Source organism: Erpetoichthys calabaricus, chromosome 8 (assembly GCF_900747795.2).
Source record: "Erpetoichthys calabaricus chromosome 8, fErpCal1.3, whole genome shotgun sequence".
Lineage (NCBI taxonomy): Eukaryota > Metazoa > Chordata > Cladistia > Polypteriformes > Polypteridae > Erpetoichthys > Erpetoichthys calabaricus.
In genome coordinates this window covers 110,537,033-110,555,390 of record NC_041401.2, presented here as the reverse complement: position 1 = coordinate 110,555,390, position 18,358 = coordinate 110,537,033, and the positions used below count along the sequence as shown (strand labels likewise).

The 18,358-nt window shown below is 38.6% G+C and overlaps 1 protein-coding gene across 2 annotated transcripts in view; it reads right to left on the bottom strand.

The window, feature by feature from the left end:
* LOC114655941 (collagen alpha-2(VI) chain-like) overlaps nt 1-18,358 on the bottom strand; it is an 81,922-nt gene that overhangs the window by 25,923 nt on the left and 37,641 nt on the right. For both annotated transcript variants that reach the window (XM_051930593.1, XM_028807265.2), the window contains exons 13-16: nt 15,227-15,289; nt 8,548-8,601; nt 7,760-7,795; nt 7,511-7,573 (exon numbers count right to left, since the gene is read on the bottom strand). In XM_051930593.1, the coding sequence (XP_051786553.1) occupies nt 7,511-7,573; nt 7,760-7,795; nt 8,548-8,601; nt 15,227-15,289 (216 nt within the window). The remainder of the gene's footprint in view (nt 1-7,510; nt 7,574-7,759; nt 7,796-8,547; nt 8,602-15,226; nt 15,290-18,358) is intronic.

Genomic DNA, 18,358 nt, shown 5'->3' with positions numbered 1-18,358 from the left:
CCTGCCTAATGTTGAGTAGATCCCGCTTGTGCCACCAAAACAGTTCTAATCCATCAAGGTATGGACTCCACAAGACCACTGAAGGTGTCCTGTGATATCTGGCACCAAAACCTTATCAGATTGTTTAAGTCCTGTAAGTTGTGAGGTTGGTCCTGCATGGATCAGACGTGTTTTCCCAGTACATCCCACAGTTGCTTGATCAGATTGAGATCTGGGAATCTGGAAGCCAAGTCACCACCTTCAACTCTTTTTCATGTTCCTCAAATCAAATCCTGAACACTTTTTGTAGTGTGTCTGGGTGCATTATCCTGCTGAAAGAGGCCACTGCCAGCAGAGAGTACTGATACCATGGTGGGTGGGGGGGTGAACATAGTCTGCAATAATCTTTATAAAGGAGGTACGTGTCAAAATCTACATGAATACCAGCACCCAAGGTTTCTCAGTAGAACATAGTCCAAGCCATCAAACTGCCTCTGCCGACTTGTATTTTTCTCATAGTGAATACCTGCTGAAATCTCTTCCCCAGGTAAACTATACACACACACCTGGCCATCTATAGGATCTGAAAGAAAATGTGATTCATCTGACCAGGACCCCTTCTTCCACTGCTCTATGGTCCAGTTCTGACACTCACAAACCCTTTGTGGTGCTTTTGCCAGTGGAAAGAGATCAACATGGGCACTATGACTGGTTTTCAGATAAGTAGGCCCATATGCAGCAAGTTGTGATGTACTGTGTGTCATATCATGGCCAGAATTAAGTTTTTCAGCAGTATGTGCTACAGTATTTCTTCTGTGAGATCAGACCAGATGGGCTAACCTTTGCTCCCCATGTGCATAAATGAGGCTTAGGTGCCAATGACCCTGTTGCTGGTTCACTGGTTGTTCTTCCTTGGACCAATTTAGGTAGGTACTAACCACTGTATACTGGTAACACCCCTACAAGGCCTGCCGTTTTGGAGATGCTCTGACCCAGTTGTCTAGCTATCACAAAATGGCCCTTGTGCAAAGTCGCTCACATCCTTACACTTGCCTATTTTTCCAGCTTCCAACACACCACCATCAAGAACTTACTGTTCACTTCCTGCCTTACATATCCCTCCCCTTGACAGGTGCCATTGTAACAAGATTATCAAATGTTATCCACTTCATCTGACAGTGGTTTTAATGTTGTGGCTGATTGGTAAATACAGTATTTAAAAATGATAACTACTGAGGGAAAAATAGATCAAGAAATGAATAAGATAAGAAAGTAAGCTAAAGAACAAAGTGAACCTGGCAAATTATGAGATGCTGATGAAATGATAAGGGCAGTAAGAAATAACACATGGTTGATGTCAAGAAAATAAGAGAAATACTGTTTATAGAGTTGGTGGTAAAGAGTAGAGACATCAGATTTACATTACAGAAGACATGGTCTATGGAAGATAGGAAGAGTAGGAACTTTAGAGAAATCTGAAATGTGTAAATGGAGGAACTTGAAGAAGTACTACGGCAAAGCTATACGATGAAAATATACTGTACTTACAGTATTACAGCCACAGTGAGAATCTGGCTTGTACCAGAGGATGGTTTTTAGAAAGCAGCAATGGGAGATTAGAAGATTTCAGACTAGGCCAAAGAGTGTTTGTCCAGTAGGCAGAGGGTTGAAACACATACTGTAAGTTACTAAACAACCAAACCAACATCCAAGCCGAAACTCATATTCAAAAAGAAATTTAAAGCAAAATTCTGATTGTAACCAAATTATTCTTTCTCTAACTAAACATGAATTTGTATTTGTTGTTTAACTTTTATGTTTTAATACAAAATCTTAGATGTAATGTGATTTAAGCCTCCTCCTGCACTATCCAAGATGAATCATATGCAGTCACACACAAGATCGTTGCGGTCTTCTTCTTTTGGAGGCTTGTGTTAGGGGTTGCCACAGCGAATCATCTTCTTGAATATCATCCTGTCTTCTGCATCTTCTTCTGTTACACCCACCACCTGCATGTCCTCTCTCACCACATCCATAAACCTTCTCTTAGGCCTTCCTCTTTTCCTCTTGCCTGGTAACTCTATCCTTAACATCCTTTTCCAAATATACCCAGCATCTCCCCTCTGCACATGTACAAACCAACACAATCTCGCCTCTCTGACATCCAACTTGAGCTGACCCTCTAATGTACTCATTTCTAATCCTATCCCTCCTCGTCACACCCAGTGCAAATTTTAACATCTTTAACTCTGCCTCCTCTAGCTCTGTCTCCTGCATTCTAGACAGTGTCACCACCCTTAACCCATATAACATAGCTGGTCTCACAACTGTCCTGTAGACAATCTTTCACTCTTGCTGATACCCGTCTGTCACAAATCATTCCTGACACTATTCTCCACCCATTCCACCCTGCCTGCACTCTTTTTCACTTCTCTTCCACAATCCCTGTTACTCTGAATTGTTGATCCCAAGTATTTAAACTCATCCACCTTCGCCATCTTCACTCCCTGCATCCTCACCATTCCTCTGACCTCCCTCTCATTTACACACACACACATTCTGTCTTGTTCTTACTGACCTTCATTCCTCTCCTCTCTAGAGCATATCTCCACCTCTCCAGGGCCTCTTCAACCTGCTAACTACTATCACTACAGATCACAATGTCATCAGCAAACATCATAGTCCACGGGGATGCCTGACTAATCTGGTCTGTCAATCTGTCCATCACCATTGCAAATAAGAAAGGGCTCATAGACAATCCCTGATGTAATCCCACCTCCACCTTGAATGCATCCGTCACTTCTACTGCAGTTCTCACCACTGTCACACTTCCCTCATACATATCCTGTAAAACTCTTACATACTTCTCTGCCACTCCCGACTTCCTCATACAATACCACAACTCCTCTCTGTGATCATGAGAAAGAAAAGAACTACACAAAATAGCAACGCCCATGGAAAATATTATTAAACCACAATGGCTTTGTCAAGTATTAATTTTGAAGGTAAGAAAATAAACTGTGCAGTAATATGCAAAAAATGACACACTATATAAAAACACACGACAATTTTCTAGAAATAGCATACAAACAGAAAAAACCTTTGAAACTCTACAATAAAAAGCAATGTGGTCATGTTATTCTAAAATGTGAATGAAAAATTACAGGACAAGAATGGAAACAAAAGAGACAATAAAGTTCATTAAGAATAACATTCTCAACTGATTCAAACAAATGCACAAATACCAAGCAAAGAACCATGGGAAAGGGCAAATAGATAATGGAACATGACTTTAGGTGGACTTCCACTGAAAGCTTTTATATAAAATGAAAATGTTTTGCAAAAAGAAGTAATTTTGTCCCACACAGGTAAGATAATATCTCTAAAATAATATCAAGTTGAGATATAATGGCCCCCAATGTGTTTGACTCCTTAACTAGTTTCCACATGCATCCCTGTGTACTTGTTGAAGAATTTGTAGTATATTAGCAGATGGAAACAGCTTTACTTATGCACATCAAAATTTTAATCGCATCAAATTTTAAGCTTCAGATGTATTTATTAGTGTTTCATAATAGCTCATATGTAATATCCTTCTAACTTGTAGACCAAAGCTGTACCTAGGAGTTTTGATGTGGCCTTGAATGCATATTTTATAGATTAAACATTGCAATATGGTTACTGAATCAAAAGGATTTAAAATGTTTTTCAGAAGACTTCATAGGAGCTCCCACATTACAGATGGAGCAGAATGCCAACAACCTGACTGAGACATGGCACAGCTTTGAACTACATATTTAATTAATGTTTTTTTTTCCTACATAAAGCAGAAGGAGAAGAGAAATACAGCTGTGAAACATAAGATATGCCCAAGGCAAAGAAAAAATATTAGGGCAATATGATATACAGGAGGAAGCTCAAAGAGGTAGTCAACTTGCTGAAATGCCTGTATAACATTTTATTATGTAAACAGGGAAATACTATTATATCTTCTCTGACAATGAGAGAAAATGTGCCATGTGTTGGGAGTGAGCTGTTGTGGCTTTAAAACTTCTCTGTGGTGTCAGTTCTGGCCAAGCACTAGAATCACTTCTTATATCAGGGATGGCTCAAGACACAAGGCTAGAATATTAGCAGAGTTTTTCTGTTCCTGCACTTTTCATCTTCCAATTGGCCTCAAATGACTGGGTCTCCAAGCCAGCTCAAAAAATGCCTGCTGTCAGCAATTGACCTGGGCTCTGCATCTACTCCATACCTTTGTCTGCAATCAATCTCTGCTCTCTCCCATTTGTATCTGTCACCTATCAACTTTACTAGGCAGTAATCACTTGATGTAGGGACAGGGGACATACAAAGACTGTGACTTTCCTTGTGCATTTGCTTTCTACTTCTTCTTCTTCTTTTTGTCCTTGGATTTTTTTTTAATTTTGCTTCATTTTGTGTTAGTTTGGATTGCTGCTAATAATCCTTTTGCTTGTTTTTCATTTTTGTTTTTGGATTGTGAGGGATGGCCGGCCGAATATTCCGGTCCACACCTCTAGGCCGCTAGATGGAGTCCTCCCAGCAGCATGGAAGGTCCCCAAATTCCAGCAGGGCATTATGGACGGTGTAGTTTTTATAAACAACCCTGCTGGATACCATGGGGCCACCAGGAGCCGCTGTAGGGAGGCTTACAGAGTGCTACGTGCCCTATAACCCGGAAGTGCATCATAATCACATGACCGGAAGGAACAACGTGCTTCCGGGTTGAAGAAAAGGACTTTTAATCTGACCTGGAAGTGATAAGGAATCATGGACTGTAGGATTGGAACCACTTCTGGGTCAGGGAATATAAAAGGACTGTGGGAAAGCCCAGATGCTGAGCTGAGCTGGGTGGAAGGGTGGCAACGCATCTGGGAGAGGAGGATTGGTGAATTGATTATTGTATTGAGTATTGATTTGTATGAGTAGTATGGAGTGGAGGGTGCTTTGTGCACACTATTATTATAAAATAAATAATAATCGGAATTTTACCTGGTATTTGGAGTGGTACCTGAGGGTTCAAGGGAGCTCTAGCGCCCCCTACTGCTACAGGATATATCCTTTTTTGATTTGTTCACTGTTTTCTTTAAGTACATGAACTCCTGCTTCCTGGATCATTCTTTCTGAGTACAAACATATTTAAATAAATTGTGGTTTTTAATCAGCATGTTTGCTCCATCTCTAGCTAATCTGGATCTGCAATAAAAACTGTGTGCACATAGCCAACTGTTTGGCAACTTCCACATGGCACTTCTGAGCCTCTCTGGCTTGCTGAGGAATTAGTACCAGGTAGCCAAATTGAACTCACCTGTGACTCTATGGGTGCACTTGCTGATTGTAAGCTTGATATCTGCCTACCTTTGTGTCTGAGGCAATGGACCCTGTAGTAGCAATCAAGCATATCTGAGGTTCCATCGTTGGATTCATATACACAGTTTGTTATTCAATGGTCTGGCCTATTTCTTGTGGAAAACTGGGCATTCTTCCCCCTCGCAGTCCCCCTCTTTTTACACTTGTATATCACTGCCCTTACCTGCTTGTCTCCATTTTTTTTACATTTAATGATTAGGCGGACACCTTTATACAGGATGACTAACAACATTTGAAATACAATTTGTAGCATTTCTGTCAATTTGCCAGTTTGATTTATTTGCTCACACAATATCAGCAGCAGGATTTGAACCCAGAATCTCAGGGTTTGAAGTCCAAAGCCTTAACCACTACACCACACTGCTTGCATTTGTGGTCCCTATCACTACCCTATGCTTGTATTACCTCCCTGTAATTCCAGTTTTGCTTCAGCTTGGCTAACATCTATGATCAATAAATTTGTCTACTTGATTGCCACAGCCTTCACTACACAGCAATACTATTTTACAGGTGATGAAACAAACTTACACACTCTAGATATCAATCACAGAATGTTAAGAGAGACAAAGAAACCTTCTTCCTTTTTTAGTTACCTGTTTGGCTAATGTAGGTTTTCACCAAATTGCCCAAGTCACAACAGGCATTCATGGGATGATACACTCAGACACACAGATATGTCTATTGGTCTTTGCAAGAAAAGTAGAATCACTAGATAAATCTTACAAGAATGTGTGAAGCATATTTAGCTCTGGAATCAAAGTAGAACATTCATCTCCATAATCACAATATGCTATTCCAATGAATAATGATAAAAAAAACGTTCAAAGTTAAATAAAACGTGCATTAGGACCCCTCACAAAGTTTTACCTGACTATGTTTGCTGCAGCTCTTTACTATGCTCAATGCTGTTTAATGCTCTCTTTTCAGTATTCTAACAGGTAACTCCTGTGTAAAGATTTACTTAGACATACATAAAATCTATATTAAGCCAAATAGTTTGAAAGTAAGTGCCAGAGGTAAAAGTGGCACAGAACAGTTGAAGAGTGTGAAATGGGATTTATAAAGAGAAAGGCGCTCACCCTGGTACCCAGAGAGCTCTTCTGAGTGCCAGTGTGTGTTAGTCAGGGCTGATACCAGTTAAAATGCCTTATATACCTCTATTAACATAGATAAAATATGCTTTATCTTTTGTGTCTTATAAATTCAAAATATATTTCTTTACATTTATTTTTAACATCGTCAATCACAGGCACATTAAGTAACTTGATCAGAGTTGAACAGTGAGTAGAGTACAGGGATAGAACAGAATCACTGAGTTATTTAGCTTGATTTGGATACTCAGGACGTAGTTACATCAGAGTGAGATAAGGTTGGAGTGAACCTTAAAGAAGCTACTAGAATTCCTCTGAACTAACATATGGAAACAGAGGTTCTTAAAGAACTGGGAATCTTCTTCAATTACACAGTCTATCAGCAGCCATGAGTGTCTGTTACTTTATAAAAGAAAATGTAATCAGGGTTATAAAGGTTCCATGAACTACCAGAAAGTGTTCAGAGCTGATGGCCCTTGGATTTTTTAAAGGCATCCAGAAGTCCAAAAATTCAAAGGATATTTTCAGAAGTAACCACAGTGTAAGGCTTAAGGGCGGCTCCTTGCCAAACCCAAATTAAATTAAACTCAGAAATTAAGAGCAGACAAAGTTTCAATTGGCAGGAAGACAGAGAAGCCAAATTTGAAAGCATAGACAGTGAATGCACACTATTCAGAAACAGAAAAGTGGGTAAGCCACACCACCAGATCGATGAGAACAAATACCTATTAGATTGGCCAATAGACAAAATAAATTTCTTTTCTCTTTGTTCATTTGTCACATTGTGTTTAATCTTCTTGTTCATTCTTCCCTCTTTATGTGATGTAATGCAACCCATATGTCTTCAGTTGTTAATATACTGTATCCTCAATAACATGTAGAAAAGTTTTAACTTTAGCAAGATGTAATTAGCTTGAAGAGGACCTAATAAAAGTTCATGAAAGAAGACTAAGAGGCCTGATATCAGCAAAGTTATATAAAAAAATATTTCACTCACATTGGTTCAGTTCAATTTAACTCAGAAATTTAACCCATATGTTGTACATCACCTTCTCTCCTTTGTCACCATTTAATCCTGGGAGTCCCTTTGGTCCAGGGTCACCTCTTCGCCCCTGTTATTAACAATTAATGAAAAGGGATGTTTTGGTTAAAAATAAAATTCAAAAAGTCATTTTTTAGTTACAAAATCAATGCTATAACACTTAAATCAACATAATACCTTAACAGGTATTAAGGTATTAATTCAAACAGATATTAATTACCAGGTATTAATTTAAACCAAACATTAAAGAAATTACCGGTTCTCCTTTGGGACCCGATCCTCCTCTTTCTCCCTGGAAAATAATGGAAGATTGAATAAAGTAATCCTTTATAAACTAGGTGTTTTCCAAATTTCTTACAAATTTCCTTTTTAGATACTAAAATCAACAAGCATTGTCATGCTTTTGTCAAACTTGTACAAAATGTTCTGTAATGGACACAGTATGCAGGAATTTAATGTTAATAAGAAGCAAGGTCGGGTAAACACTGCAACCTGCTGAACTTAACTAAATCAAATAAATTGAAGATCCATAAAGTTTATAATACTCTCAAATACAAAATCCTCCATACATTTTCTAAATTTAAACTTTAAATTACAGGATGACAAGGAGTTGTTCTAGCAGCACTGACACGAGACGAGAATCAACTCTGAATGGGACACCAGTCTAACACTGAGCATCTCACATATACAAATTGTTACATTTAAATGTGATCAATGCAGACAATTTGTTAAAGAGCATTTAATTTTAATTTTCATTTTAATCTCTAAAAATCACATCTGCTGTTAGTATCTAGTCAAAATACTATTTGTCTGGACTTTCAAAATGATATTGTAATTAACTGCAGAAAATCAACCAAGATTTATGCGCCTGTATCTCTATAATCAGGCTTGCTTACTACACAGGTTTTTCTCTTCCCTTGTTTCTGTTTTAAACATTTTACCTTAATGCACCTTAATACCTTTATTTAGCAAATTATTCTTATCAAACAGTTTGCTTGCAGTCAAAAACTGAAAAATTCCAGCATCATTGGTCAATATTTTTACCTTCACTCCTTTAGGCCCAGGAATTCCAGAGAGGCCAGATGTTCCTCTAATTCCCTTAATAGTAAAAAGAGCAACAACAGTTATTTCATGTTTATTTTAGTGGTAGAAAACATCCCACTTATTTTATGATAACAAAGGTTTGGTACATTTGTTACAAATCAGAAGCAGAGCAAAATCCAATAGGGAAATACATCAGATTCTTTTTTTTTTATTTTGGTTAGATGCATGAGAGGTTATTATTGGGTAAATATTCCTAAAATAAATGCAATTAAATGAAAAATGACAACAAAAATGAAAAAAGCTTTAAGTAAGATATAATGTATACATTTCAATGACAATTATAAAGCTTTGTAATGAGCATCAATCTACGGCAATGAGTATTGGACTGAGACCACAATACAATATGGGGTGTATTGGACAGACAGACTAGGCTGCCACTTCTTTTAGAAACCCCAATAACTTTGTAAACATACAACTACAACATGCATTTTTTTTCTGTATTTTTCTGTATCTGTTTTTTCTGTATTTTTTCTGTTGCTGTATTATATTGTTGCTTAGATTCTTGCACTCACTCAAAAACAAGAACCCAAGGTGTTTATACATGTCTACTCATGGTCCGAATTAACCTGGAAAGAGGTATGACTTCATATGGATGGGATGATTCACATCACAATTTGTACACTTTTGACAGCCAATTACAAACAAATGAGGCAGAGAACACATTTACATGATGCAAGTAACAAAACAGCAGCAATAGTACTCTTAAGTTGAAAAACTGAATACCTCCTAAACCTGAGCTTCACTTTATATCCAATTCAGTCAGAGACAAGAGTAAATGCAAATTATATGGAAAGAAGGTGCTTACTGTATACACAGGTGTGATCGTTAAGATAATATAGCGGCAGCCTTTTCAGCAGCTCCGTGTACGACTTTATTTTTCTACTTATTTATTTTTCTACTTTTATTCTTCTCTTTTTTATTGTATCAGTATGCTGCTGCTGGAGAATGTGAATTTCCCCTTGGGATTAATAAAGTATCTATCTATCTATCTATCTATCTATCTATCTATCTATCTATCTATCTATCTATCTATCTATCTATCTATCTATCTATCTATCTATCTATCTATCTATCTAACATATCAATTAAAACGTCATCATACTTGAATCTTATCTGAGAAAATGCTTGGTTGGCTGTCTTTCAAAAGAGAAATAATAGTGCTTTTGATAAGGGCTAATTGTGATAGGCTGTTTGACATGCGCTTTAGTGATGAAATCTGCTAAACCTACTGATGTTTTATCAGAGCCTGACACTAAGATGACCTTGGCATGGCAGTTGAAGGGAAATATTAGAGATTAAGGCATCATTGGATAAAATCACAAAATCATTAATCCTTATAGATAGATAGATCTTTATTGTCATTGTCACTTTTACAAAGGAACAACGAAATTGAAGGTGCAATCAACTCAGTGTGAGGAATAAGGGTTAAAATGACAAAAAGACAGAATATAATAACAAACCGAATAGTAATAAATATTCAAATTGCACTTGTTGACCTAAGGTATATATTGCACATTGGAAGAATAATATAGAGCAGTTTTATTTTGAGTTCAGGGCCATGATTGCTTTCGGATAAAAGCTGTTTTTAAGGCGGTTTGTCCTAGTTTTCATAGCTCTGTATCTCTTGCCCGATGGCAAAAGCTGGAAGAGGCAATGACCGGGATGTGATGAGTCCTGCGAAATGTCTATTGCTTTTTTGCGGCTTCGGGAGGTGTAGATTTGTTCCAGAGTGGGGAGGGTACAACCAATTGTTCTCTCCGCTATCCTGACGACCCTGTGTAGCGCTTTCTTTTCTGAGGAAGTGCAACTGCCGTACCACACACACAGTCCGTACGTGAGCACACTCTCAATGGAACAATGATAAAAAGCAAGGAGCAGATTTTTTGGGAGGTGGTTCTTTCTGAGAATTCTCAGAAAATACAGTCTCTGCTGTGCCTTCTTTAGCAGCTCCTTGGTGTTGGCACTCCAGGTCAGGTCATCCTCCAGCTCCATACCCAGAAACCTGAACACCGGGACCCTCTCCACACATGCCCCGCCAATGGTGAGTGGCTGGATGTCAGTTTTGTTTTTCCTAAAGTCAATAACAAGCTCCTTTGTTTTTTTGTTGTTGAGGAGCAGGTTATTGACTGTGCACCACTCTGACAGTCGCTCCACCTCGTCCCTGTATGCTAGCTCACCCTCCTTGCCCGAGATGAGTCCGACCACCGTCGTGTCATCCGCAAACTTTATAATCTTGTTGCTATGGTGAGTGGGGACACAGTCATATGTGTAGAGGGTGTAGAGGAGCGGGCTGAGCACACAACCCTGCGGCGTCCCGGTGTTGAGGCTGAGAGCAGTGGATGTGTGGAGACCCAGCCTGACCCTCTGGGAGCGACCCGACAGGAAGTCCAGTATCCAACTGCAGGTGAGTGATGGAAGTCCCAGATCTGCCAGTTTGGACACCAGTCATTGTGGGAGGATGGTGTTAAACGCCGAGCTGAAGTCTACAAAGAGCAGTCTGGCGTAACTCCCCTGCTGCTCCAGGTGGGTCAGGGCAGCATGAAGGGCTGTGGCCACAGCATCCTCCGTGGATCTCTTTGCTTTGTAAGCAAACTGAAATGGGTCCAGGTCTGCTGGCAGGCAGGCGATGATATGACTCCGCACCAGTTTCTCAAAGCACTTCATGATGACAGATGTGAGTGCCACTGGGCGGAAATCATTCAGACTGTTCATGTTGGATTTTTTTGGCAGCGGAACAATGATTGAGGACTTGAGGCAGGATGGGACAGTGGCCTGGGACAGGGACTGGTTGAAAATCCTGGTGAAGATTCCGGCCAGTTGATCTGCACAGTCTTTCAGCACCCGTCCAGCCACACCGTCGGGTCCTGCAGCCTTCCTCGGGTTCACTTTCCTCATCACCCGCCTCACCTCACACACTTCCACTGTGAGTAAATTGCTGTTGTGAACAGGCTGTTGTGATGGAGCTGCTGTTGGTGTCGCCTCAAAGCGGGCAAAGCAGATGTTCAGCTCCTCTGCCAGAGAAGCGTCTCCCTCAGCAGCCAAGGAGTTGCTGGATTTGTAGCCGGTGATGTGCTGGACACCCTACCACACCTGCCTGGTGTTACTCCTCAGATGATCTTCTATCCTCCTTCTGTATGCTGCCTTGGCCTCTCGGATGCCTCTCTTCAGGTTCGCTCTGGCTACACTGTAAAGAGCCCCATCTCCAGACCTGAAAGCAGTATTCCTAGCTTTCAGCAGACTCTGGACATCCCTCGTCATCCAGGGCTTCCTGTTAGGATAAATCCTTATGCGTCTGTCCCTGGTGACGTTGTCCGTGCAGAACCTGATGTAATCCAGGACTGCAGTAGTGTGGTACTCCAAGTCTTGGTGATAGAAAACCTCCCAATCGGTTCTCTGGAAGCAGTCCTGCAACTGTTGGGAGGCCTCCTCGGGCCATATGGTAACATGTGCATGTATACAAGTCTAGATCATTAGTCTGGTATTTTTAATCTAATGTAGGACAGGTATTTCCATAAAAAGACTATTGAGAACATCACAGTGAGGGATGGATAATATATTATGATGCAATGCAATGACCCATTATTATACCTGTCACATGTGCACTGGCTAGTATGGAAATGATATACAACACAGCCCATCTGTTCCAGCTACCTTGTAGGTGAAGCTGACTTGAAGGCCTGTAGGGCTTGGTACTCTTCCATAAAAACAGATTTAAGCAGTCAATGAAGCAGACATGGATAAAAAGTAGTAGCATTATTTGGTGCAGCAAGTCTATAATACAAAGAAGAAAGGCAGGCAAAAGTTGTATTTCACAAAGAAGAGAACTATTGAGGCAATCCAATAGGAGAAAACGAAACAGGGTCCAAAAAACAAACAAAAGTTCAATGACAGTAAATCCAATGAAGGAATTCAATACTATAAAAATCTGAAGACAAAGCCAAAGGTCAAAAACCAGAACCACAAGGGAAAAAAAATTAAAAATCACTAAGAAAAGGCAACACTCCAGTTGCAAAGGCAAGCCTACCTATCATGTACTAAAATTACACTATCATGTAATTTTGCAATTGCAAAAAATGTGTCAAAGCAACAGAATGAGGTAGAAGCTGGCATAGGGTAATGCTATAAAAAGGGTAGGACTAAAGGAAGATCCACAGGCAATACCCGATATAAAGAAAGAATTAGGGATGGAACCCATGCCAATTGCTGACAAAACCTAAAAATTTGTTTTGCCAGGAGAGTGATCAAATCATCAGATTGTTGTGATCTAAGCATGTTGCTATATAATGTTATCCTCAATATTATTATTAGTAGTATTGTTTATCATTTTTTCTGTAACACCATTTTGTTCCATGTTGCAGTAGCTATGCTCATTGTTGGTTACATAACATGGTAGTGTATTAAGTCATGGCGTATATAAGATGGCAGCACTCTCCTTTCTGCATCCAAGCTTTTGGATAAAAAAAATATCTGTTGAAGCTAAAAGTTAGGGAGAGGAATATTATTTATGCTTAGGATTTTTGCTCTTGTGTATTAATTATGACTTCGATCTCATGATTTTGCTCAGTTAATAGAACCAACAGCTACCTTTCTAACTGGACTTTCATTTAAGCCTCCAGTTGTGCTGTAATCTCCTGGTCAAAAGCCTTTATTTTCTGTTTCAGTTCTAGCCAAATGTCACCACAGATGAATCGCCCTTTATGAGTCCAGGCTTAAATATGTTTTCCTTTTGTTTGGCTATTTCTGTAGTTTCATGCTCTTGTCATTTTTTTCATTCCTACATTCCTTGTGTTCTGTGAATGAAACTACAAGAGTCAGTCTCACCATAAAGTCATTGCTGATGGACTGCCCTCAGCCAGAATATATAGGTCCTTCAGAGTCATTAATTGTTTGTGCAGTATGAATAATTTTTTTTGGTACACTGTATTTGGCAAATATAGTTTGGATTCCTAGTTCTTCCGGATTTTGTCTTTGGATTTTAGGGCTTTCTTTCCATTAGTATTCCTTTTTGAAACTGTTTTTACTTGATTGTTTCCTGTATTGCCTTTTTGTGCTTCCTTTTTATTATTTAAATAATGTCTTTATTAATAAATTATCTTTGCTTTTGTCCTTTAAGCCTGTCATCCCACTTTAAAGGATGTTTTTGAGTATTTTGAACTTTAAAAGCCTGAGCCCCAGCTTGGATATTTACAAGCCAGGAACTGAGTTTTGGGCTAGGTTGAGTCCAGCTCCTGAGAACTCAGATCTATCAGGGTCCTGGTCTGATTCTTGTTTATTTTTGAGGCCTGCATACACTTTTAGCTATTTTGGTGTTGCTGAAACACAACAGTGAGTACTGTACATACATTGTTCATGCTAAAAGAACTTTACAGGCCCAGTGCTTCTTTCCTTCAGTGAACGGTTCTCGTTGTGTTTTTCTCAGCCACCAACAAAATACCAAATAATGAAATGTCTTGTAAAACAATGCTGTCACATCTGCAAATACATACATAATATCTGAAGAATTTATTTTTACATACATTAAACCAGTTCCTTTGACTCACAATGGCCCAATGCCTTATTAATATAATGTATGTGGTCAGGTGCATGTATATCATGGAGTGAAAGATGTATATCAGAATGAAAGAATGAAGATGATCAGTGAATTCTCATTTTTAATAACAGGTAAGAAAAACAAACACATTAATCAACATTTTCCCAAGTAACAATATACTATGAAGAGGCAGGAGAAAAACTAGAAGCAAATTTGGCTATAGCCCATGCAGTTTAAGTTCACATAAAGTCATTTCGCTGCTCTATGATGTTTCTGTTCCTGGCAAACCCTTGCAAGCCAAGCAATCTTGTATTTATAGTATACCTATATTTTCTTTTGTGCTTGAAGTTTGAAAGAAGATACAAATAGGGTACAAGTGAACAGTTTATCAGCCAGACTCGAATTAAAAAGTAGCTCCATTTATACCAAGTACTGGAGGATATTTGACTATAGGATCCCGCCAACCAATAATCCCAATTTGAAACCCAACACGTAACAATCAAATGTTTTATGTTGTTTTCTTCTATTAAAGAACATATGAAATAATAAATAAGAATATGCCATTCTCCGCAAGTTAGGTTTTTGAATTTTTTTCTTTACTTAGTGCTTCCATATTACTAAGTTAAACCTTACAGTTTGGCACCAGTGGGGTACGTTTTAATCACACTCTACAGTTGCTAGCACCATGTGATTATTATTCTGCTTGGGGAAAAAATGTGATTTAACCATGATGGGAAAGCCTTTTTACATCACATTTGACTTGTCATTGTTCTCATGGAAGACCTGAAAGAAATTTCTATGCTTAAAATTTGTATTTTTGTCTTTTCAATCACCTATCCTATTCTATCCTGTTAGGCTGAAAAGCTTTTACTTCTTCAGTCTGTTTGCATGCAGAATCCCCCCTCCCACCCCCAGGCCCACATTAAAAGACAGTAAGAATTCCATTTTCAGATCAACACAGAATAATTAGTGAGATGATAAAAACATTTAAATGTTTTGACTTCTTAACAAGGGCATTGGTGATTTTTCCAATTTTTCCTATCATATTAAAGATTTTTTTGTAGTACATACAAACTGAGGTTTTCTTACCTTCTGACCCACATCTCCTGGTGGTCCTGGAGGTCCTACTCTGCCTGACCGACCAGGGTCTCCCTTAATCAAATGAAATACAAATACATTACTTTTAAAATATAAGAACACTGCACACTTATACAGACTACTCTTTGGATCACATCTTACTGCTCTGAGTGGGTGCAGTTGCCCTAAGGTGACATTCATTTCATAGGAAACCACACAACTGAGTTAATCTCAAGCAAAATGAGCATGTCTTATCTTTTTGACAACAAAATAATTCAGTTATACTATTTCATGCACAGGTGTAACATTTCCATCCATCCATTTTCCAACCCACTGAATCCGAACACAGAGTCACAGGGGTCTGCTGGAGCCAATCCCAGCCAACACAGGGCACAAGGCAGGAACCAATCCTGGGCAGGGTGCCAACCCACCAGGTGTAACATTTCCCAATGCAAAATGGTGCATTAATCAAAAAATATCTGTGAATCTGTTCTTATTTTGAGCTTCACCAATTATTATACAAGAATGCAGAAACTAATCTTCCAGAAGGTTTGAAATTTTCTGCTTGACAGTTGTTTTGATATAGGAAATGGATTGTGTCTAGAAACCATGTTACTGTATAAACATTAACAACAACTGTATATATAAATTTTATATTATTGTATTTGTATATATTATGCACAAAAGAATACATTTACAGTGGATTAATTGAACAACTCTTTGGGAGATAGGCAACATCAGTGTGCTGCAAAATACCAGAAGTACAGTGTAAAGTACGGTGTATAAAGTGTATATAAAATGCAGAATGAAAAAGTAATGGAGACAGCAAAGGAGAATTTGAACCACATATAAAATTGTTTCTTTACTTCAGCAAAGTTAGGAAATTATACCTTTGGAAAGGTATAACTAAATTAAAATTTCTTTTTAAAAATACTTGAAATTAAGATACATACAATACATTTTATAGAGTCAGAAAACAAAGCAGACTAAAATGAATTTAGCACTGATAAATTATAATAACATATACGTGATTAGAATTAGTGAGAAATTATTGCAAGAAATGTTTGGTGTCTAATTATTTTCAAATAAAGAAAACTTTTTAGAACACTAGAATGTTAGAAAACCTTTGATGAGACTAGGGCGTTCATCCCAGCAAGGCTCACCAATTCTGTTTACCTGCTATTTCCAAAATAACACTGAGTAAAGATTTAAAAGTCCCTAGACTCCTATTCTCTACTAGACTACTTGGTAATTTTTTTCATGTGTCTTTGGTTTTCAGTGTGAAGAAGCATGTTGTAACGTTTATGCAAAACTGAGCCTTAATAAGTTTCCATCTGTCTCAGTGTTCTTGTTTAAGAATTTAATTGAAAGTAATAACCAGGATTCACTGTGCTAATTCCTTTAAAAAAGTTCAATCATGTCACCTCCTAATTTCCATTTGTTGAAACTGAAAAGATTCAAGTACTTTCTTTACAACCTAAATTGTGGACTTTTACCCTACACTGAATGCTGAAGGTCTGTGCGCTGGAGCTGGGGAGTCCTCTACAGCGCATCTTCAACCTGAGCCTAGAACAGGGGAGAGTCCCGAGGCTTTGGAAAACATCCTGTATCACCCCAGTCCCAAAGGTATCATGTCCTAGTGAGCTGAACGACTTCCGGCCTGTTGCTCTGACGTCACATGTGATGAAGACCATGGAGCGGCTGCTGCTTCACCACCTGAGGCCACAGGTACGCCACGCCCTCGATCGTCAGAGGTGACTGTATGCAGAGGGTACAGACCTATAAATACCTGGGAGTGCAGCTGGATGACAAATTAGACTGGACTGCCAATATTGATTCTCTGTGCAACAGAGGACAGAACCGACTATACTTCCTTAGAAGACTGGCATCCTTCAACATCTGCAATAGGATGCTGCAGATGTTCTATCAGACGGTTGTGGCGAGCGCCCTCTCCTACGCGGTGGTGTGCTGGGGAGGCAGCATTAAGAAGAAGGACGCCTTAGGCCTGGACAAACTGGTGAAGAAGGCAGGCTCTATTGTAGGCATGGAGCTGGACAGTTTGACATCCGTGGCAGAGCGACGGGCGCTAAGCAGGCTCCTATCAATTATGGAGAATCTACTGCATCCACTAAACAGTGTCATCTCCAGACAGAAGAGCAGCTTCAGCGACAGACTGCTGTCACTGTCCTGCTCCACTGACAGACTGAGAAGATCGTTCCTCCCCCAAACTATGTGACTCTTCAATTCCACCCTTTGGTAAACGTTAACATTATTCAAAGTTTATTGTCTGTTTTTACCTGCATTTTTATTACTCTTTAATTTAATATTGTTTTTTGTATAGTATGCTGCTGCTGGAGTATGTGAATTTCCCCTTGGGATTAATAAAGTATCTATCTATCTATCTATCTATCTATCTATCTATCTATCTATCTATCTATCTATCTATCTATCTATCTATCTATCTATCTATCTATCTATCTATCTATCTATCTATCTATCTATCTATCTATCTATCTATCTATCTATCTATCTATCTATCTATCTATCTATCTATCTATCTATCTATCTATCTATCTATCTATCTGCACATCCCGCTATATAACCTAACATTCTAATAGCTTCTCTCTGGATGTAGAAAGTGACCACTCCATTATGATCCACTATGAGTTGTATTTTCATGTTTCAAACTGCCCATTGTGTATTCAAGACTAACATTTTTCTTTCCTATGTGTAATACCTTACATTTACTTACATTGAATTTCATCTGCCACAAATCTGCCCTAAACTTTTATCTGTCCAGATATCTCAGCAATGACTTGGTTGATTCTAGATTATATGCCATTATATCTACTTTGGTATTATCTGCAAACTTAACCAGCTTGTTTTTTATATTCTTATCTATATTGTTTTATATATTAAAAAAATGGCCTCAGCACTGATCCTTTTGGGGCAACACATTTTACTATCTTCCAATTCTAAAAAAAGTTCCTGTCACCATGACTCTATGTTCCATGGTGTTGAAGCCAATTTTTCATCATTCTACATGCAGCAGCCTGAATTCCCACTTGTTTTAATTAAATGACTTGTGTTACCTTCAAAACAGTTTTGAAAAGTCAAATAAAATATAGTATATGAAACTCTGTG